The 23,573-nt window shown below is 40.3% G+C and overlaps 1 protein-coding gene across 1 annotated transcript; it reads right to left on the bottom strand.

Annotated features, from left to right (window-relative positions):
* Positions 1-1,331: 1,331 nt before the first annotated feature.
* On the bottom strand, positions 1,332-23,179 carry crabp1a (cellular retinoic acid binding protein 1a). The gene is made up of 4 exons (XM_062390245.1): positions 22,830-23,179; positions 19,441-19,619; positions 4,635-4,748; positions 1,332-1,756 (listed from the first exon to the last, which is right to left on the bottom strand). Exons 1-4 carry the CDS (start codon positions 22,897-22,899, stop codon positions 1,706-1,708), a joined length of 414 nt encoding a protein of 137 aa, XP_062246229.1. The 5' UTR covers positions 22,900-23,179; the 3' UTR covers positions 1,332-1,705.
* Positions 23,180-23,573: the final 394 nt, after the last annotated feature.

Below are 23,573 nucleotides of genomic sequence, written 5' to 3'. Positions count from 1 at the left end.
GTGGGCTCCAGTCTGTCTGATGTTAAACTGCCACCCCACTCTTCTCTCTCGCTGCAGACAACAAAGACGTGTCTCTCGGGGAGTGTCTGGGCAGATGTAGAGCGAAATGATGACCAGGAGCCAAAGGTGGGAGGCTGGAACGTGATGGGCTGTCTACTAGTGTTCATCATGAATCTGTCCTTTTTCTAGATTGCTGCTAACATTCCTGCACCTGTTTGTTTTTGTTTTTGGGATTTCAGGAGCATAAGTTAAAATGGTTCATTGCAGTAAAGCAAGGTAAAGAATCCTGCTATCTTATTGTTTGACTGAGACCCTTAACGTTTTGCTCCTAAGGGGAGAAACCTGGGCAGACCTGAGCCAGTGTAGCAGGGTCGGCACAAGATGTTGATCTTCCACCTCACCCACCAAAACCAACCAGTGTCACAAGCATCTTATCAGGAAACACAGAAAATATCTGTCAACTTTGTTTATATCTTCATTTAAGCCTCCATGTCCTTTATGTCCTTTGAAACAATTCATAAATAGAGTGATCAATGCATCCAGTGTTTCCCTCACCCCCGGACATAATCCTGGTTGTAGATGAGGAAAGTGGAGCTTTACAAGTTAAATTGGCCAAACTGATAATTTCTGTTGATGTAAAAGACAAGCTAGTGATGGGGATCAGTCTCAAACATCATGACAGCTTGAGACAAGCTAAACTTGATGAGTTGCAAGGACAAATGTTCAAGGATAACTGTTTGGCAAACTTTGGGGGCCATCAAGCTGCCTTCACAATACCACATTTTAACTGACATAATGTTATGCAGTAAGTTCTGTGGTGAGTGAGCTCCTTGCTCAGAAGCAAGAAGACCATTCGTGAGGGAGCCTTGTTGCCGTCACAGAGCTTCTAGAACCAAACAAGGTAAAATTGGTATAAAGTGTCTTTTTTTTCTCCAAAGAACACACGCAGAGTCAATTACAGATAAGGAGATATCGAAAAGAAATGTCCAGCTTTTCCCTCTGTCTTGCAAAGAAGCTACAGACATATCAAACACCATCCAACCAGACATTTCTCTGTGCAGGGTCAATGCTCACTTTGATACACAGGACAAATTGCTGTCTTTCAAGTAATGCAAAGAAAGGGACTTGTTTGAACAAGTTGTTTTGGTTGAAACCAGCAGCGAGTAGCATCATTATTACCTTCATTTATCATGGCCCTTGGAGAATGTTGTAAAAGCTTAAATAAAATATAAATTTGTTCATCACCCATGATGTACAGAGTAAATCTATTGTTGATTTTGGAAGAGTATTACTGGACATCACAAGTTTTAAACAAGAAAACCCCATAGCAATTCTTGAATATATATGTTTATTATCAGGAAAGAGGCTCTGATACAGTTTGTTTCATTTTTTTATTGTTTCCTGTCATCAAACATGAATACTTAATCAGTGCAACTGATGACTAAATCCTACATAAAGAGCTGACACCAGGGGTTGCCGATATGAACACTGAGCTATCCAGCTACGGTACTGCAGACACAATACTCACTTCAAATATACAGATTACTGAGACATTGCTATTTTATGTGGAGACTATAGAAGGCTGACGCCTGGAGATTACACAGAATACTTTGCAAATGTGTTAGCTTGACATAGGGTGGTTTGGCTTTAAACAAGATGTGGTCGAACTGGGTTTCTGCCTCGTCCTGATGAAGGTTGCAGACGTTCATTCACGTGCATAAACCCGTGTGCACACTACATCATCGGCCCCGAAAGTCTGGAAGGAACAAAAACACATGTCAGGATTTTAGACCCATGATAAAGATTGCCCTTGCAGTCAGTTCAATGAGATTAACAATTTAAAGCTGTTTTCTCTTCAGCTTCTACAAACCTCTCTTAAAATTTCTAACCCAAACTCCTGCCCATCTCACATAGTGATTGTGCCTACATATAAACGCCCTCGATTAGAGACCGTTCCCTTTTGTACTAACTATCGTGCGAAGACTACAAAACATGCAAAAATAATAATTGGAGAGAAAATTAGGGGGACTGTGTGCGTGGTCATTTGCATTAAGTACAAACACTTAGGTCTTTAAAAGTCTTTAAACTGATGAATGAACTACTTTAGCAAAGTTGCCGGATCACTGTGTAGCTCAAAATACACAACTTGCTGTCTTCTGATCGGGGGTCTCGCCGTCATTGTGAGTTCACACCACACAGCTGACTGGCGACAGGCACCTCACACTACATGATCTTTCACCACAGGAGTGTCTGGTCCGCTCTTATTGGCTGCAGTTGTCGATTCGATTATAGCACCAGCTCCAATATGGCGAATCGTGTTAAAACCACATTCTACTCCTTTTTTTTATGGTTCATTAACAGCAGCACCTAGTGGTACAATCTGAAATAACCTTAACTGACCACAAAAGAGGTAAAAAAAAATCACACATTTTTTGGTGAGTTGTAAATCAGGCCAAAAATTGTGTAGTCAGAATTTGTTTCAAGGAGACTTGTGAATGTGGAACTTGATCACGACATCAGAGAGTAGATAATGGCCATCAATCTAATGTCAACCGCGTTGCGAACTTTATGACAAAACCAAAAGAAAGTGCGTCATTTATGCCCCTGAGGCTTGAAGTGAGTGATCTGCTATCATTTTCAGATTTTATCTCATAAAAACCCAAACGCCTCTGCCCTTCAACTTAGTTTTTTTTAAAGACTAATCCAATTAAAATGCTTATGCAAATCATATGGAAATGTGCCCCACTTACAGTGTGAACTGCCACAGACAATCAGACCATTACTTTATGATCAATTGCCCTATGAATCTGTAATTTTGTGTGGTTTTTTAAGTTGCTTGCCCTAAAGGAGAGAGCTGCCTGAGTGCAAATAAGACTCATGTCTGTGGAGAGGCTTTCAATCTTACAGGATTTTAATTGGTGTCATGATATGGACTTTAATTGACTTGCAAATATGGGTGTTAGGCTGTTGCAGGGGAAATATCAGAAGATCAGTCTGTTGTGTGAATTTAAAAGATGAGTTTTGTTTAGTTATAGTTTAGATTTAGAAACTGAGTCTATTCTGAGGAAAGAACCACACAGACTTTGAATTACCTCTTTTGTGGAGGAGGACGGAAGGAGGCAGTGGTCAACTGAATATATTTGGTTAAATCTGTTTGTTATTCAAAGGTGTTTCATAGTTTCTCAATGAGAGCGGTTCCAGATTTTGGATCCAGTGAAACTCCTGCAAGTACAGGATCTCCTTGCTGCTTATTTCCAAAACATTTTTGGGTGTTTTTAAATTTTACGACTTTGATATCATAATATTATGATTTTTCTTATGATATTACAACTATAATAATGTCGTGAGTTTCTTCTTAAGTACGACTTTATTCTCGAAATTACAGAATTTCTTCTTATTACCATGGTAAAAAGATAAATGTGCTGCCGTGGGGAAAAAGACGGAATAAACACTGTGACAGGATGAAGGATTGCAGCAGCTAATAGCTATTTGAAAGCACACATGAGCATTTGAGCATTGTCATAAGACAGATTTGAAAATTTCTTTTTCACACTGTCCCATCTATCTTTAAAACTATATTTCACCCACTTGGTTCAAACATATTTCTTGAGGAGTTCGAGGCGTCTCCATCTATGGAACTTGTCACTTCACTTTCTCACTGACACTGTCAAACCTGCCGTGTCCCTGCAATTAGGGCAGATGTATCCGGTGGAAGAGTAGCAGATTTACTTGTAAGTGTTGTCATGGTAACAAATCCAAGGTGTATGCGCAGAGAGCCAATTCAATTCTTTAAATCTTCAGCATCTATTAAAACAATATGGTGGATGAGTCTGCATCTTTTTGCCGATGAAGAAATTCAGGATTTCTATCAGCATCAGTTTAGATGTGGACGGGTGAAGAGGATGGTGTGACAGCAGGGAGGAGTGAGGTGAGAAGAGCAACTCGGCTGCTTGTCACAGCTCGGCCCGATCAATCTCCGTTAGAGCGTGAGAGCCTCAACTTGCACTTGCTCCTGGCTTGTTATATAAAACCCTGCAAACTTCCCTGTTTCATTTCTCTGAATCTAAACCTTTTTATATTGTTTCAAGCTTTTGCCTGTTGGATATTCATCTTACAAGCACTCAAGGAAAAATAAAAGCAGAGCCTGGGAGCATTGAACTTAGAGAGAGGAAAACAATCCAGTCCCTGAGAATTGTTCTCCTGGTCCGTTGATCTTGGACTGCTCCCCTGCACATCCTTCGAGGGGCTTTAGACCCATTGACTCCTGTCCATATTAATCTGGCTAAATACAGCGGGTATTACTGCGATGTTAGCAAAGCAGCTCCTCTTGTTCTCCTTTCACATATCTCTGCAGGGTGGATGAAAGCTGGGCTCCTTGGGAAACAGCCTCTCTCATTTATTTTACGGATGAATCTCCAGGGTGACTTCATTCACTCCCTGCCTCGTTTCATTAAGCGTTTCTCAAACAGAGTACACTAGCTGCCTGAAAATCCCATTTTAATGCATGTGAAGACTTCTGAGCCTCCATGAGAACAAGCCACATAACAGATGAACCATACGGAAGAGCTACCCATCTGTCTCTGTACTCTGGGAATGTACTGTAAACCTTAAGAAAACCTCTGCTGTGCACTTACTAGTTTGAGCTCGTCTCCGTTCAGCTCTCGGGTCCAGAATGTTTTGGGGCCATCGCCGTCCACAAGAGCCTGCTGACAGTGGATCTTGTTTTCTGACTCCCAGGTTGCGAGACTCTGTGGGGGGAGGCACAACAAGGTGGGAAGGTCAACACAATGGTCTTAGTCCTGGTAAAAAACATGGTCAAGAGCAGCCTGTGGGGATTACCGGGACATTTCCTGAGGGAAACCACACACGTACTACCACACAAAGGGTCAGGGCAGGCAGATTCAGTGGCACAGTGGCCTGCCTTGACTCTCTACATTGAGTTAGTCTTAGATAATGACCATCAATAATAATCTTTATTGTCATAGAACAAGTACAATGTCATTTTGGAGCAAGCCTGTACATGCTTAACAGCTTAAACTAAGAAAACACAGTTAAACACTATAAAAATATGAAAAAAATATGTGTATACAATGAATTGAACATAGAGGGGCAAAACAAGTAGAGAAATAAAGAGATAAATCCTGTAATTAAGTGACAGTATCGAGAAGAAGGTATTACAAGTTAATAACAATCTTTCACAGATTTGAGACCCTGTGTGTTACCACAGATCTTCTGTCTCCCACAGACAAACACTGCTCCTGCTTGGCCATGAAATGCTGCAATTCCTGTCATTAGCATAATTTACCTCTAGCAGCTAGACTTCACTTCCTAATCCAATCACAACAGTGTGGACTAATTGGCCAATCAGAGCAGATGAGTCTTCATTTTAAGGGGAGCCTTAAAACAACAGGAGCTAAAATTGAGTTTTTCAGACAGAGGCTGAAGAGAGGAGCTGCAGCAGTTCTCCGTTTGAGGAAAGTTGTGTGTTTAACCAAATTAAATCCTGAACTTAAATATGTGCATGATATGTCTCTTTTTACACTTAAACACTTAGAGTAAATGTAGAATTTGTTTGCTGACAACTCATCCATTTGAAATGTTACTGACACCCTTCTAGTTTCCGTTCAATTACAAAATATAATCACAAAATTCCATGTTATGTTACATTTGAGACATATCATGTTGTTGTTTTTGCCCTGATCTCAACCCTCTAACAACTTTGGTATTGACTCCAATGTTGTAGTTGAATGGAAGTCAGCCAGTCCTGCAGCTAGGTTCCATAATCTGGTTGAAAGTCTCCACGGAACAGTGGAGCAGCATATTAATGCCCATGGTTTAAAGAACATGTAAATATTAAAATGTGATATCCTGTATTTAATCAAATATGTCTCTAATGCTGAGGAGTCCACACATCTTTGGTCATATGCTTCTGCAGCATACTTAAGTTAATCTTGGTGCCCTGCTTAATCATTAATGACCAGACCAGACTTCACTGTACAACGCAATGTGATATTATAAACCAGTGGCCTGAATGAGAGGGGAAAAAAACCACATATAAATCCTCTTAGCGTTTTGGCAAGTCTGGACCCCGGTCTGCTAATTCGCTTCAATAATAGTTCAAATGACTTCAACAGGATTAGTCAAACTGTTGCTCCAAGACTAATTTGTCCTGAGGTTACTGACTCAAATGGCCTTTCAGGGTTAAAACCAAGGGGACCCTGTGGCACTGATTTGTGTTAACGCACAGGATTTATCATTTTGTCTCCTCCGGGTCTATTGACGTCATGTTTCATTAACCCTGTAATACGAGTTGATCTGTTCTAGGGAAAGCAATGCATTTTGGGTACTGATACCAATCTCTGATTGAGCTATTAAATCCAAAGCTCATTAATTATTATGTAATATCCTGTTTGTTCTGGACAAAAGGTAATGTGACCTTTTTTTTTTACCATTGAACTAAACCAAGTTAGCCTGTTACCTCTACCAAGGAGGTTATGTTTTCATTGCTAAAAACTAGTGAACTGATTTCATTGGGTGGGGTATGGGCCAAGAAAGACCCCATAAACTTAGGGAGGATCCAAGATTGTTCTTTTTTGCATCCTTAACATTGCAAGAATAGAGACCTTCATGAAAAAAACTGGCATATGTAGATAACTGATATCAATGACCAGATTCAATTTGGTGCAAATCCGGATAACATGCACAAGCATCAAGCACAACCATCCATCATTTACAATTCAACACAATAAAACTCAGGACAACCCAAGCTTTTCCATTATCTTGCAGAAAGACTCTGCATTTGTAGCGTTTTTCATTGACTATTTGTTTGATCATTTGTACACTTTTTAAAAAGCACCTCTATTCAATTTTAGATGAAGCAGGAGCCTTAGTTCCTGTGAGGCAAATGTTAATCACCATATCAAAAGGTAAGCAAAGCCACGATGGTTCCCTGCAGGCTGCTGTCTGCACACTTTGCCAAGAGGAACAACAGCGGGGGCTTTTCTCCAGCTTTCTAAAACCCTCCTCCACATTTCTTTTTTCTAATAAAGCCAGAACCCAGAGAGTCAATTAGCTACGGCTCCAGTTTAGTGCTAGCATTAGTCAGCTTCTGACTTGGATGGATTTTCTCTCATGCTCTCTTCTGCACATTAACTCGTGTACAAATTCTCACACATGGTGTTTTTGAAGTAAATAACAGACCAGAGCTTGTGAATGCACATTTGAGACCAAGACAAACTCTGCTGGCTCGTCCAAGTCATTTGTTTAACCCTGTCCAGTTTTCTCTAACGTTTTACTTATCAGAGCCTCTGCTGCCTTTGGCTTTGGTTCAGTCACTTACAGACATAAGCGTTTTCATTGCCTATCAGAAACACAAACATTGTTTCAAAAAGGGGGAGAGCATTTCATTTCCTGCTTGGTTTAAACCTTTTGTGTTGGATTATACAACATTTCTCTCAGAGCCCAAAATAACACTAATCTCCACCCTTGGACTTATCTCTTCCCAGAGTTTGACCATATTATCTCTTCCTCATAAGTGTTTGCTCATCACTTTTCACATTCTCAGTAGCTTATGACTTACACCCTAAGGACACAAAACGTGTCCTCAAATCATTTTTACCAAGTGAAATAGTTCAAATCTACAGGCTGAAGACCGTCAAGTGCCTCAAGCTGCATTTTCTCTAATAACTATTCAACTGTTACTGGAACCAATAAAATCTGATGTTACAATAATCATCATCTTAAATGATCGGTTTCTATTAGAAGCTTTGGTCTTAATTGGACATTACAGACAACTTTCCCCCATATCCTTTCTAAATGGTAATAACATTTCAAACTTTAAAAAAAGATGGGATCAGCAGCTCCTTGTTCATAAGAGAATATGCTATTTCTCTTATGCTCATCCTGGATATATTTTAGCTGCCACCAGAAAAAACATAAAACTGACAAATAACCATATAGATGTTTGTTTTTGGTTGTGCTATTAGCAGCATGGCTACCACTACTAGCCTGGTTCATTTGTTCCAGAAGTAATTATGGTAAAGTCCTAAGCTCTCTCCATAGTCAGACTGGCAATCAGCCAACAATTGGGCAATTTTTCATTGTATGACTTCACTCAATTCCTCAAGCTGCCATTATCTACAAGAAACACAATTTCACGATTCTGCCCTAACCCCGAAGTGTTGAGGGGTATTTTTGTTGTGTTTTCTTGACCTCTTGTCTATTAACACTTTTTGACTATGGACATTTTGCTTGTGTTTGGTTGTTTTTTCTTGAGTTCTCAAATTTGTCTCCTTCCGTGTCTCCAGCTTTATTTCCTGCCTTCATCCTGTCTGCTGCCCCTTGTGATCGGCTGCACCTGTTCCTCATGTGTTTCACCTGTGTTCACCTACCTCCCCTCCTGTATATCTAAGTCTCTGTGCTTCCCTTTGTCAGTTTGTCGTCTTTTGCTGTACATCACTTTTCCATGGTACATCCTGTTTCCTAGCTTCTTCTTGTTTGCCTTGTGTCACACCACCTCTGTGGATCTGCTATTTTGTTTATCGTAGTGTTTCTCTTAGTTTAGAATTTTCTGTTTTTGGACTTTGTTTTCTTACCCTGCTTTTCTGCAAGACCCTTTGTTTTAATTAAAATAGCTTTTTGTTTTGCTACCTGAACCTTGCGTCTTTGCTTTGGGTCCACCTGACTTCTGATACACAAGCGCATTGTCATAAATCAAGTCTTAATTGTACCACATAATTGCGTACCTGGAGAAAGATATCTTCGCGTCATTGATTTTGGGATTAGTGGATCAGCTTTAAAGGCTGATAGTTCTTCATGTAGACATATTGAGGGGTGACAAATTAAAAAGCAACACAAAGCTTTTTTGTTTACTGTTTGGGCCACAGCGTCAGGTTAAGCCTGAAACATGCTTCTGCGTTTTCACGGGCCCGTAAGCGCAAGAGCCCTTCCGGGTCCCTTACGTGCTTATGTTTCCCTCCTTACGTGCTGACGGGCGTCGCCCCACTTTTCTAAAATTTACAGCAAAGCTCCGCAAGCTCACTCAGCCCGCAAGGCTGTGATTGGTCTGCTCTACATCCCTTCTGGGGCTGCATTTCCGGTTTCATGCCCCATAATACAGGCAGAAACAACGGAAGATTTTAAAAAGAAGAATGGACAACCGCGAAGAACTCCTGTCGGAAGAGGTCCGAAAATATGAGTCCTTTATAACCCGTCGATGTCCGAGTACATTTAATGGCCGTACAGACCACCTACGCCTCCGTCTCCTCTCCAGTCGCTTTTCCTGATGACTAATTATAAGAAGTTGCTCTTCAATGTCCAGCAGCTCCATCAACATTCACTTCTTGGGGCATGACAAATCCATTAGCAGCAATGTCCATGCGGTTGCCCTGCCTTGACCGTCATTGGCTGTAGTTTTCATATTAAGCCAAGATGGGGGAGACTGGCATCAGCTGTGTTGAACCACTTCATGATGGCGGACATGAAAATGATAGATTGCCCTACAGATACAGGCTGCCTGGCTGGCAGTGAGTCAGCAGACCGGCATTTTACACAAGGAGATGGAATGTGTTTCAATTATGGACAACCGACCACATAAATGATTTTTCTTCACATTCTGCACTGACCACATTCAGCTGGAGAGGATGCATATGCCTGATGATGTTCGGTTAGCCTCAGCAGGTTATAATCATTTCACTGCCTTCGACTATGGGTGACCATGCCCCAAGGCTGGGTTGAGATGTGATGACTGTGAAGACCATAAATTATATTTCATAAAATGTTCTTAAAAAACCAATAAGTGACCCTACATGCTCCATGGATGGGGCTCTGTCATCATGTTTCTCGACATATTTGTAAAAATATTCCTTTTTACATACAATTTAATCTTCTTCCTTTTGTCATTCACTGATTCTTATCTCATATCAGAGAAATTTGACTGCTCTGTGGTTGCTTCAGCTCAAGTCCTAAACAGCTCTGTTCATTTCCTCCATATAGCTTCACATACTGAAGTACTGCAGTGCTGAGCGCTTCATGGTGGAACACAAACCTGTAACTCTTCAACAGGCAAAATAGTTTCAACACATTCACAAATGTTAAACTTAAACTGTAACTTTTAAGAAAGAAATAATTGATTATATATAACATTGTTTAAAAGAATATGAAACATTAGAGTATAAGATGCCTACATGGGAAACTGAATTTCCTTATGTATTTCTCTGCCTGGCAGATAAGTGTAAACTTGAAAAGATTTTAGTAACATTCGTATATATGTTGACTCAAACATTTTCTTCATCCCCCCAACTGCCTAGATGGCAGCAAAAGAGGCACAACAGTCAAGCAGCAGATTTGATTTAATAACTATTCCATTTAGTATTTTCCAGATTTTCAGCAAGTACCATATCAAGTTAGATCTAGAAATGCCATTTAGACTTGTGGCTAACTACTTACATTTCTATTCCTCTGACCAGTCAATGAAATGCTACTGTAGAAAACTGTAAAATACTTATTAACTTCATACACTGGCTAGTAGACCTGGAAAGTGTCATTATATTTCCAAAGGCTACAAGGTTTCAAAAGAGTTTTGTCTCTGTTCTTTACTGATTTAAATTTTACATGAGTAAGGTTGCCCTTTGCATTTTGACAATTGGGAAAAATAAACTAAAAGTTGTGGGTGCAAGACTGTGGACATTATGAAGTCATAAGCACAAGAAGTAGTACAATTTTAAAACAGTCCAAAACTGTTCATAAGCAAGGACTGTGGAGCTGTGAGAAGATAAAGTCACCAAAACCAAAGAGTCATTTAACAATTACATATTTAATTTCCCTTTCTTATCTAAAGATTCTTCACTATTATTTCCTGCCCGAGTGGATACACTGGCTGTGAGAGGATATGTTAGAAAGAGAGATTCTTATGGTGGATTCAAATAAAACTAATGTCTTGCCATTGCTGCCTCCCTATTTTAATATTTTTTTACCTGCATTCATGCCACCACAGAACAACAATGTGTATACAAGGATGCACACATACAGGAAGGCAGGTACACATATTCATACTTTATAAATTGCGTCACACAAAGAAAGACCCACTCTACATTCATGTAAAACCATGCTGCGTTATTTTTTCTATTTTTATTGTTAATAATTGTATATCTTTGTTACTACTTTGTGTTATCTGTGTTCTTAACAAATTTACTCTCTTTTTCAGACTGCGATTACCCATACTCTAAAATCAACTCTTAAATGAATTGAAATGTAAGTTGTTTTTGCGGCTGTTGTTTTTTTCAGTTGAATATTGCACATTTCTGTTAAGCATTGAATCAAAAATCTTTTAGGGTTACATTATTCTGTATATCTTACAATTAATGTAGAAAACAGCAATTTTAGAATGTTTCCAGGGAAATGTGTGTATTGACAACTTGATGTGTGAATTAACGTGTTATTGTGTGACATGCACGTGCACCTACACATATACAGCAGCACGTGCTTGTGCAATAGGTGGCTCTTATTTTCTTCTGGTGACATAATCTATTTTTAAAGTGACCATTAAATGGACCATGTCAAATAGTGATTGATTATAGTGATGTAATGACTGTTGATGGCGTTTGTACTGTTCTTACTGTACTGTAATAAGCTGTAAGCTACAAGCATTTTACTTTGAAGTTTATCATTGCATGCCCTTCACAAGCAAAATAATGGTCACAGGCAGAATTTCTTTGAAGCATATATTAGGCGGTTTATATTGCCTTTGATTGTTAGGAAGAAGAGCAAGGGAAGACAGAGACAAGGGGAGGAAATGCAGCTAATGGTAACAGGTCAGAATCAATGATCAATGCTAAATCAAGATCTCAGATATAGCTGAGCCTTTTGGTTTTAATAGATCGGCATAATGCAGCTTAAACTGAGGCATGTGATAAATATCGCATTTTGGTCGTTCTCTTTTGCAGTGCTCGGGTTTCTGAAACTGGAAGAAGAATTAAGACTCCTACAGACAGATCACATGTCACCTGAAAAAGAATCGTCAATAAGGAACAGATTGAATGTGGAGAAGAACAGACTTCTAATCAATACTTGCTTTGATAAAATGGCAGAACTCGAAGCAGGCATTAGAATCCTACAGGCATTTCGAGTTTCCCTAATACCCAAGATACCTGGAATAGTGATTCCTCCACGTTGCATTCCAGGCTGGCTGGAGCATGCCTCACGCTGCTTTTCTTTAACCAACAGCATAAATAAATGGAAAGAGGCTCGTGAGGCTTGCCAAATGTATGGGGGAGACCTTGCAGTTGTTCAGGATATGGAGGACCAGAAATTTTTGACCAACCTGACTTATCAATATAAACAGAATCTTTCATCCGACGAGGTTTTCCATGCAGCCTGGATCGGATTGGCAGACGAGAAGACTGAGAACAGTTTTGTGTGGGTCAACAACGAAGCACTCCAATCAAGTATCACTTTCTGGTCAGAAAGGGAGCCAAACAACTTTATTGCCGATTGGGACAAAGAAAAAAAAGGACAAGACTGTGTTGGCATTGTACCACCCAAGGACATCGGAGCGGAAAACTGGTTGTTCAACTGGGATGACGTTACTTGTGTCGGTGGCCGGCACTATGTGTGTGAAACTAAGGCTGTTGTCTCATGATCCAGTCCCAACAGATATTGAGAAGGCCAAATTGAGAAAGACAAGTCGCTGCATCAACTACCGTGGGCTGAATGACATCACTAATAGTGCCCCCCCCCCAAAAAAAAAAATTGTCACTGAATGAAGGAACCCTTTTTCACATTCCACCTATAGAGTGCATCTTTGGCAGAAGGGGTCAAATAAGTATTAATCTTGATGTTTCCTGTGTCACAATCATGAAATGTCGACTCTGTGTTCCAGTTGCTGAGGAAATTGATTAGAATGTTAAGATCAATATATTCTCCTGAAGTAGGTTCTTTTAGCATCTAGCATTGACATTCAATGGGAAGTCATAATTTTTGAGTCAATTGTAGAAATAGATAGTTTGCTTAATAATAAATATATACTTAATATGTGGCTTCAGCTTTTTCAGCATTTTATTGCTTTTGTAAATTGATAGTCATCAACTCTATGAGGGTTTAATTGAGGGAACATAGGGCTTACACACACATAATGGTGAAGGAACATAGGCACACTCCCTCTATAGTTCAGGAACATATGGTAGATACATAGATGTAGTTTAATTTGTCTGAGCTTAAAGTTTGGTGTTTTTTTTATCAATATTGGATCCGGCTTTGTCCAACTTCTCAAGAATCAGTGCATTATAAAATTTAATTCTTCCTTTGAATTCTACATCAAATACTATAGCACCAGTGTTAAAACCAGGGTTAAAACAGTCCAAATATTGTATTACCCCCACAGACGGTGCTTTACTCCTTCACATCAAGGCAATTTCCTGTATGTGCAAATATACATGGCAATAAAAATAATTCTGATTCTGATTCTGATACTTCGACCTCCATTACAAAATAGCAAAATAGTTTGTTTTAAGGTTTTGACTTCCACTCGGCACTAAAGGGAGGAGAGGCGGTGGACTAGTGGCGGAAACTTGGACTATGGGCAGAGAAGGTCTCTGGTTCGTCTCTGGTTCGACTCCACGGAGAGACAACAAAAGACGAACCTGGATTGATCTGTCCAAAAATCCAAGAGGATTCTCCCTGCCCTGTCTAGTGCCCCTGAGCAAGGCACCCAACATCGGCTCCCCGGGTGTCGTACATGGTCGCTCACTACTCTGTGTGTTCTGCACCAGATGGGTCAAAAGCAGAGGTTAAATTTCCCTACCTGCATGTGCCTGTGCATGCCTGTGCATGTGTTTGGGACAAATAAATGCATCTTAATCTTAATCTTAAAGCCTGTCTGCTGTTTCTCTGTTCCTCTGCGACTGACGGGAAACACCTTATCACTCCCTGTGCGAAGAGGCTGTATGATCCCAGTGCACTAACACAGATTAAGTGGGCTTTCTCACCTTGTGGCGCTATTGATCAGCCTTCTGCTCTTTGCCAGCCACACATCAGTTTGTAATCCCTTCAAACATGGGGGCTGTCGGCATCAGCCAAAGCCCACTTAGGCCTTTCCTGCCCGCTGCTCCACCTTAGAGTCCACCAACACCCTATATCACCCTCTCAACCCACCAGCACATGTGCCAGTGCCAGTGGGCGCAGCTTCCTGCAGATTTAGCTCCAGTCTTGCGTATGCTTGCCACACAAGAGCACGATGTGCTTGTCGCTTAGAGCCACCGCAAAAAGTAGATAAGGAAGAAACAATATAGAATAGAGCAGTCAGAAGCTATTACGATAATGATAAATAATTAGCTCTGGCTCTGAACTCCTGCACTTTAGTTTGAAAAGAAACCACTGTGAACTTATTTGTAATAGCTTTTTTTACATTACATTTAGCTGACGCTTTTGTCCAAAGCGAATTACATTTTTAGTACACTCAACATTTATGAGGGGCCATTTAGGGGTTCAGTTTCTTGCCAAGGACACTTAGACATGCAGATGGGAAAGAGTGTGATTCGAACCGGCAACCTTCTTGTTGCAGAACACCCTAGGCCTGTTCTCCCCAGCTTTAAATTGAGCTTTTTGTTTAACCAAGTCTGGTCCTTTTAGGGGATGGAATTAGACAAGTTAAAGCTGCACTAATCAATATGTTTTATGTAAGAAATCCCTCAAATGACGATGCACTTTGGAAAGTGTCCAAAGTAAATCACCAGATCTTCCTCAGTGACACTCATCATCAGTTAGGATCCAAAGTGAGAAAGCTTATTATTTTACAGCACAATGAAACTCGACAGCTTCTTGCAAACCTCATTGAATGTGTTTGAATATAAAGCCACGTCACCCTCTGATAAACTCTCTGACCCCATTGCATTATCAACAAAAGAAGGCAAATGCTGTGATGCCGAAGCTCCAGACCAGAACGAATGTATGTGGCAAATCTGTGATGACCACTCGACTTGTCGGCCTCATGGCAGATAAGCCTCATGTGGCAGAGAAGCCACGCTGGGAGCCGTCTCGCCCTGCCCACTGCCAACCAGGCTCCAGGGCACAGACAAAAGGAGCCACGCTGTCTCCTGGGATCCAAAATAGGTCATTTCTTCTCCCTCTGACTGCAACATGGAGCTCAAAGCATAAAACAAAAATCAATGTCTTTGCTTTTAGCATTATCTGAATATCTGTCATGTTTCTTGTTAATAGGGTTAGGGTTAGTTTTTTTAAGATTTGTTTATTTATACCAAACATTGCACAGACATGCACAACACACTCATGCAATGGTAGGTAAATGTATCCTCTGCATTTAACCCATCTGGTACAGGACACACAGAGCAGTGAGCAGCCATGTACAGCACCCGGGGAGCAGATGTTGGGGGAGTAAGGTGCCTTGCTCAGGGGCACTAGACAGGTTAGGGAGAATTCTCTTGGATTTTTGGACAGATCAATCCAGGTTCGTCTTTTTGTTGTCTCTCCGTGGAGTCGAACCAGAGACGAACCAGAGACCTTCTCTGCCCATAGTCCAAGTTTCTGCCACTAGACCACCAATCTCTAAGGCTGCTGTCTGCATGCGTGCAATTTCACATTTTTCCATTCCCATGAACATTTTTGTCTCCACAAGCATGAATATCACATCTTTCTGTTGCCCAGGAATGTTTCGGCACAGAAATGTGTCCGTAATAAAGAGGATAGCTGCAGGAAGTCTCCAACTCTTTCAGAAGAAAAACCTCAGGAAAGCATGTGTTGCTTTATCCAACATGGTTCTCAGACTGGATTTTATTTCTGTGGTGTAAGCAGAAGCTGAGTAAGAGGCAGCATTTTACTCAGAGACTCTTCAGCAAGGCAGCTGTTGAAATGTGGACTGAACAGGAGTGGTTCTTGTTGTTTTGAGAATTAAATTAAATAGACTCTGACTGAAACAGTCTAAAAAGCCTGACTGGCAATTTAGGAAACAAAAAAAGTAACAAACTCTGACATTTTAATTTTGGGCTTCAAGTGATTTGTTATAGCCGACCGTATATTTTATTTATAGTTAATATAACCATGTAACAATTAGCAGTCAAGCAAGATTTTGATTTGACATAACTAGTTTGCAAATGCAACATTTTACTTTTTCATCTAGATAAACAGATTTAAAGATCAATTACAGTCTGTAATCATCACACCATACGGAGCTATGGCTCAGGATGTGGAAAGGGTCGTCCACTAAGCAGAAGGTCAGTGGTTCGATGCTAGGCCAAAGTGTCTTTGGGCAAGATACTGAACCCAACAGTGTGTGAGTGAGGTTTCATAAATGGCAAATATATCAAAGCGCTTTAAGCGGTCATCAAGACAAGCAACTTTTATTTCAAAAATATATATATATTTTAACCAGTGGTTAGTGAAGCTTGACAAATTTCACGGTAACGGTCTGCACCTGTCCATCCTGCATCTGTTATAAAACACTGCAACAGCCTCTGCAGACTGTTCTCTGAGAGGTGTGTACTTACAGATACTGCAGCACATCGTGATGTACTTATATCAGATTCCTCTTCATCAGGGAGGATACAGGCCAGTGGATTCCAGTGAGAAAAACTAGTCACTAAAACTTAATATATAAAACCTCATCAGTCACTGTAGACTGTGGATTAACGACAGACACAACATTTTCAGCCGCAGCTGACAAAAACATAAAGGATGCTCTCGGTTGTGGGGAATTGTGTTTCTTAATATTGATAAATTCTTGATAAGACTCCAGTGAGCATTTGGATCCACTCTTGGTGATTCGAGATCTCGAAGGATTTATTTTAAAATAATGACTAAGTGTCTTCAGAGGAAAATCATGACAATAAAAGTATTAAATGTGTTGCAGAAAATACTTTTGAACCTGCCCTCTGTTAGTTGATACCATACTCAACCCTTCTTATTATCTGAACAATGAGAATATATATAGGTTCAATGCATTTTCTCTCAAAACAGCATAACTTATGTACCACTATCTCAGCTTTGCGTGCTTCCCCTCCTGATCTGTGAGAGGACAAACCTCGATTATGTCTGAACTTGGTTTACCCACTGTGTCCTCACTGACTCCAGCTCAGTAGATCAACCTCTGCACCAGGATTCTCATTTCCCTCAGTGAATCAGTGTCACTGTGTTTGTGCCGTGACTTCATGTCTCTAAACTCTGGAGCACTGACTCCCCTCATTGTTGTGGTGCAATACAATTGCTGAGTGAATACACCAAATCAACAGCACATGGATCCTAAGCTTTTAAACTCAGCTTATTGTGTTTTGTGAAAGTTTATTGGTTTTTGTATTAAACAATAGTATGAAAAGTCAAAGTTTCTAGGTTTTACCTACTGTTGCCTTACTTATAATATGTTGCAATATGATCTATACAACATCAAATGTTGGTCAATATAGGAAATCTTTTTTACAAAGCAAGAATCAATATAATATTGTTGGGCCTCCGAAGGTATGCACTCTACTAAGTTCCATTCTAGTTTGTATTTTAATTTATAGAGAGAGACCAGAGCCGAATTTGTTATGAGATTGAGATCTTATAAAACCTTCCTCCCCAAAAATAAGGAACAAAAAGATTTTAATGTATGCATCTGGCTCTGCAGGGGGCTGTGAGAAATCCCCCTCAGGGCCCAGAGAGGTTCAGAGAGAATCTCTGGTGATCCCAAACCAAGCTGCCCTTGATCCAGCTGCACAGGCGTGAGCATGATACCAATAGATGAGACTACGTGGAGGTGTTAATTTTTCATTGAAACTCTCAACAACAAAAGCACAGAGAGAGAGAGAGACCTCTGAAGAGGACACATGAAAGTACATGTCTGCAGGTTTTAGGGTTAAACGGATGTTTCATTTTCCCATGAAGGAACAGAACTAATCGCAGAAACTAAATTTTAAGGTGGAAGAAATGTGTGTGTTTCTCTGACAGAAAAATACACCATTGTGTTCATATGTTGTACAGATCAACCTCAAGTCAGAACAGCCACTCGGAAAGTGTTTTTGAATGTTCCAATGTTTCACTTTAGTCACTGTCAAACATTTATCTATCACAAGCACCTACCAGACTTTTCAACCAATACAGACATTTTTATGATTTAATGTGTTTATGTTTCAAACTATTTAATATATACAGCACCCCTGATGCCTTTATTGCTCTGTATAAATATGCTAATATTGGAAAGAGGAGTCAAAGTGTTGCTTAAATGCTCTAAAATACAACACATCTGTTAACAGCGTCCACATTTTGACTTTGGTTGTGTTACAAAATGCACAACTTTAGTCAATGTTAGCATGGGTCTCAAATCATAAATTGTATACAGACCACAATCTTTCCCAAGTAGTTTACGTTGAATAATGCTGTTGTACAAGTTAAGTCGAAAACTAATGAAATATGTCTTCATTGAAGATTTCACTAATAGATTTAATGTCACCATGTCTGTGATATGTGCTGTGGCAGAGTCGGTGTGGCGGAGATTGTTAGACTTGGATCTTAAATCTTCTCTGTACCTTTCTTCACACAGGTCACTTAATGCTTGTTATTATAGACCATAGTTCATGGTTTGTCTTAAAGACAAGTGTCAGGACGGATCTGCCCCATTTCCTTCCAGCAGTGACCATAGCAACAAATGCCCTGGTGGAGGCCCTCAGGGATTACACAGACAGTGTCCGGTGGATGTGGTAAACACAGGCTTCGGGTCTCAAGATCATGCAATTACACAAGCTGTCTCCTGGTAAGACAGAGGTAGGATAAACAAGACATAAGATTTGATATGGTCAGATGAAGCATAACCTTATCTAGACCTGTAGGTATCATGTGAGTCTGTTCGGGTTTAAATGTGCTCTGTCCTCAGACAGCCTTCAGTACTGGGTGATGTTACACTTATAAGCATGTCCTGCACAGTTCATTTCTCTTTGATGCATCAATCATTAATAAATGTTTCTGTCAAGACATCTGTCTCCTGAAATCATCTTCTATCATCCCACAAGATTTCCTTCATAACAATCACATCCAATATCCAGATCTTGACTCTTCACCCTGATTCTGACTTAAGGAAAAATACTTTATTAAATTATTGTATTATTATTTACATTGTTAGTAGTATTATTTACATCCCAAATTAGTCACCTTACTGTACGCTTTATCACAATGCAGTAATAAGAGTACATTACTTGGACAAGATTAATGTAACTTTGGAGTTTTATGTGATAGCATGAACTATGCTGTCATGTTCAAAAGAGGGGTTGCATGGGTGTTAGATTTTTACTCTTCTTCAAGGCTTGAAAAGTGCTACATAAATAAATGTATTATTCGGCAAACACACAGACATGTTGCCCCGTGCTGTGGGTTTTACCTCCATGCTACACTAGAATTCATATGATCTGATGAGTGTAATTTGTCATATTCATTGTATTCCGCGCATGTGTTTTGTGACTCTACCTTGCACTTCCTTCCATCCACCGTCTCCTCGTCAAACTCCTGGCCAATGTGGAAGTTGATCTCGGTGGTGCGCACAGTGGTGGAGGTTTTGATGTAGAACTGATCACCGTCCTGACGGATCTCCACGTGAGGGTTGGAGGCCGCCGCCACAGCCACCTTCCTCAGCATGGCGTTCACCCCTGAGCAGGAACAACACAGGCCATAACCACAAGAGAGAAATAATACAGGGGTCGCGGTAATCAATATAACAAGATTAATTTAGTTATAATAGGGCAAATCTTTTTAACTGCCTCATAGTAAGTGCCAATATATCACTGTGTGTAAAAGTAGCTTTGTATCATTGGTATATGGTATATGGTTCTTTTATTTTAGGTTGGTTTATTAAAAATAATAAAAAAACAAAGGAAAAAATGACAAATCAGCACAAAAAGAGGGAGATGATGTTTGATCAGTTGATGACCTTTATCTCGGTTTCAGAATTTGCACCGAAGCAGCTTCCAGCCTGTTCTTTTGCCTTCATTCTCTCCTTTTTTTTTTACGGTGGAACCCACCAAGATTTAGACCTCTCCAGCCTCAGCCCCCAAAGCTTTAGGGATATAGGTATATGCTGGCTACATGTCCCTCACACCTGAAAGTTTAATATTTGACCGAAAATTATGGAAATGTAGATTTTTCTTAAAACTGGGTGAAATCTGTGGAGTTTAGTCTGTGAGGTCTGTGTGAGCAATCATTCAACACTTTGACTTGCTCTTTCTGAAACTGTAAAGCAATTGGCTTCATGTTCTGCCAGAGCTCCTGGAGCCATTATTTAATTGACCCTCTGTAGCAATAGTCAGGATAAAAAGACTGTAACTTTGCCAACAAGGGTTTAAAGCCACAATCAATTTTGAGAGGTTATTTTGAGAACCCCCAAACCACTGTTATCGTGTGGGGGCAACATCCAGGAATAAAACATAATGATTTAATAGTTTAAACTCTACTCCACCCATGAGGGATCACACCACATGTTTTTATAATATAAAAAATTCATGTTAGCCGAGCAGTCTGCCCTCATTTCTAAAGAGAATGAAAAGAGATGGCTTTTACCAAAAATGGAATTTGCTGTTTTATTTATTTATTTCGCTTGGTGTACATCCTGAATGAGTGTAAATTATATCAGACAGTCAAACATTCAGACAGTCAAACTAAAGCTTCTATTTTACCACTATTAACCAAAGATCTAAGCATCTTTGATTTTTAACTTAAGTAATTATTTTATTACTTAAATTGTTTGCTAGTTTGTAACTTTTATTTGTGTGCAGCATCACACAAAACTGCCGGAATGAATTTCCATGAAACTTGGTGGAAGGATGTGGTATGGGTCAATAAGGAACCAGTTACATTTTGTTGTGGATCCAGGAATTATTTAATCACTTTCTTTAACATTGAGTGATGGGTAGTTTTTAAGCATTATCATTGATTGCTTCGAGAATAGTTCATTGATCTTGATGAAAAAGTCAGACATATTTGAGGGACGAGTATTTGTGACTGTGTAAAATTTGGTGCAGATACAAATATACGGGTTTCATGAGGAGTTTTAGTTCACATTGCATTTACATTTACATTTTCTAGCTCAAGCAACTTACAAAATCCACATATTGGTTTAGCAGTGGAATTGCATATGAGATGTGAAGTATAATCTTTGACCCAATGAAGACACATAAGACCCATGTGCCTGCTCTCTGCCTGTGAGTCTGATCGGTTTGTACAGCTCTGTTCACCCAGCGTGCTCCTCTGCTCTCTGGATACAACAATCCTGCAGTATGAAGTCAACTGAGTCAACATATGCTGATGAGGATTTTGATGAAAAGTGGCGGCCCTGCGGCACCGCAATCCACGTCAGTCGCCCGACACAGCTCTCAATCGACCGAGACCTTATGTAAGAGTGAATGAGCAATCTGCTGCGGCAGATGTGGTTCCTGGCTGATGAATGGCTGAGGTACTAGACTCGCTGACTGATTTCTCCTTAAATCAGAGGAGCAGGTGCCACATGCAATAGTTTTGGAGATTGTGTTGAATTATTTATTTTGCCAGCATTGTTTCAAAACTGACCAAATTCACAGATTTCTGATTATTGATTACTCAGTGACACATGATTACAAAATTGAAAAATAAAGGATGAAGATGCCACTTATTTACAGAGCAGCTGTATATCTAGTTTTTGATATCGTCAAACAAACAGATATTTTAAGTCGTAGTATTTTGAGAAGACTTTCTAACTTTCACAGCTTGCCTGCTTCTAATTCGTTGTTTCCTATCTTTATTCAGATTAATAATATTTCCGATTAATATTATTTGGTATTTAAAGCACAACAGTGTTTTTGTGACTATTCAAATTAAAGCGCAGTACAGGTCACACACACCAACAGGAACAAACTATTTCAGTTTTAAACGTAATAGCTGTGAGGAGGATCAGCCACTTGTTTCTTTCCATCATGTTGTTGGCTTTGTTGACAATAAGAGCAATGAACCATATCAACCATATGCAGCTATAAAGTATGTAATGCACAGTGCATGACGACAGGTAGGAGACTGCAGCCTCCCAGCAGCTACATCTGATCTCTAATCCTCCATTCAGAAATCGTATGTGTGGGCCGTTGAGTGCTGCAGAGATGTGCAAATAACTAGCTTGTCAAATTTTGGTCCAAAACATTTGACCAGTTTGTGCTGAAATAGAAAAAAACATTCACGTGTAAAAAGTTCTAATAATCATCTGGTTTGATATCAACACTTCCTAAAGAGTTGCACAAACTACTTGCTGCACTCCCAGTGGGACTTCTCCCTTGAGATTTCCAAATCCTTCTAAAGACACCCAGCTCCTCGACGTGCCCTCCCTGTTGCAGCGCCTCGGCCGGTCGAAAAACGCTGCAACGCAATTGAATGACCCAGTTAAACGTGTCTAAACCCAACGCAAACATCAGTCAAGACCAAGACTGGAGAGAGAATGAGAAAAGATGGGACACAAGGGAACAACGCTGGGCTTCAGAGACCTCCCTGGCATCGCTAATGCATGCCCTACTTAAATGCTTAACATGAATAATGTTGTGCCCCCTATCCCCTCCTCTCTTCATGTAACAATACCACGTCTGTTTAGGCTGGAACTCAGCATCCAGTGTTTATCATATCTCCTGTAAATCCTGCATCACCTCCCCAAGAATCCCTTGCCTCCTTTTCCCAGGGAGCTTCTCCCAACAATGAGATGTTGTTGGCAGTCAGGCATGCCAAGCCCAAATAACAAGCGAAGCCTTTTTCTATGTGGGCATGATGGATAGTCAAACCTCACGCAGGGATGCAGTCTTGGCTGTGGAGGGGAGGGAGGAGAGGGTGAGGAGAGACAGCAGAGGGCTTACCCAGGGCTTTGAGAAGTTCATCAAATTTCTCACTCCTCTTCATCTTCCAGGTGCCGGCAAAGTTAGACATGTCTGCGGCGGCTGAGTGCGAAGGCTGCAGAAGGAACCTGTTCCACGCTCTGACGTCTCCCTCTCGCTTTCTTCTCTCCTCTTTTTCTCTCTTTGACTTTCTCACCCTCCTCCTTCTTCCCTATGTGCTCCTGTCTCCTCTGCTCTGGGCTCAGCCTCTCGTTCACACTGTTACACCCGAGTGTCTCACTGGGTCTGCTTTTTACTTATTTATTTACACAGACGCTCACTCACACTCCACCTCCTCTTGGTCGGTGTGTCTCACTGTGCTGGCTTCAGTCTTGTCTTCAGCTCCTTTATAGCTACTGTGTGTGATGGGAGTCAGAGGAGGTCCCGCCCCCTGAAAAGCTTTGTCCCATTAATACAGTAGAGCAGGACTGACGTAGACGCTCGCTCTGGGAATCAAAACGGCTGAATTCATCCTTTCAATGAATTCACAGAGCTTCCATTTGTCATCTACTTGATGATAAATAGTCATTTGGATAGGGATTTTTCAATTGAAGGTTACCGTTCATTGTCACTGACATCCTTTACCAAGATGGCTACTTTGTTCATAGTTAGTATTTCAGAAATAAAAGTTTGTGAAACTTTGAAAAATTCATGCATCATATATGCATGCATTCTTCTTCTGTAAATAACTCCAAATGATTTAAGATAAGTAGATTTTCTGTTCAG

Source organism: Platichthys flesus, chromosome 6 (assembly GCF_949316205.1).
Source record: "Platichthys flesus chromosome 6, fPlaFle2.1, whole genome shotgun sequence".
Classification (NCBI taxonomy): Eukaryota; Metazoa; Chordata; class Actinopteri; order Pleuronectiformes; family Pleuronectidae; genus Platichthys; species Platichthys flesus.
Note: the sequence above shows the minus strand (reverse complement) of the source record. Positions and strands in the feature narration are given on the sequence as shown.

Excerpts from the sequence above, each read along its gene's own strand:
- crabp1a (XM_062390245.1), bottom strand. The coding sequence starts at position 22,899 with ATGTCTAACTTTGCCGGCACCTGGAAGATGAAGAGGAGTGAGAAATTT. Across the intron at positions 4,749-19,440 it reads TGGATGGAAGGAAGTGCAAG|AGTCTCGCAACCTGGGAGTC; the intron begins GTAGAGTCACAA and ends CTCCCCCCACAG. Across the intron at positions 1,757-4,634 it reads ACGGAGACGAGCTCAAACTA|ACTTTCGGGGCCGATGATGT; the intron begins GTAAGTGCACAG and ends TGTTCCTTCCAG.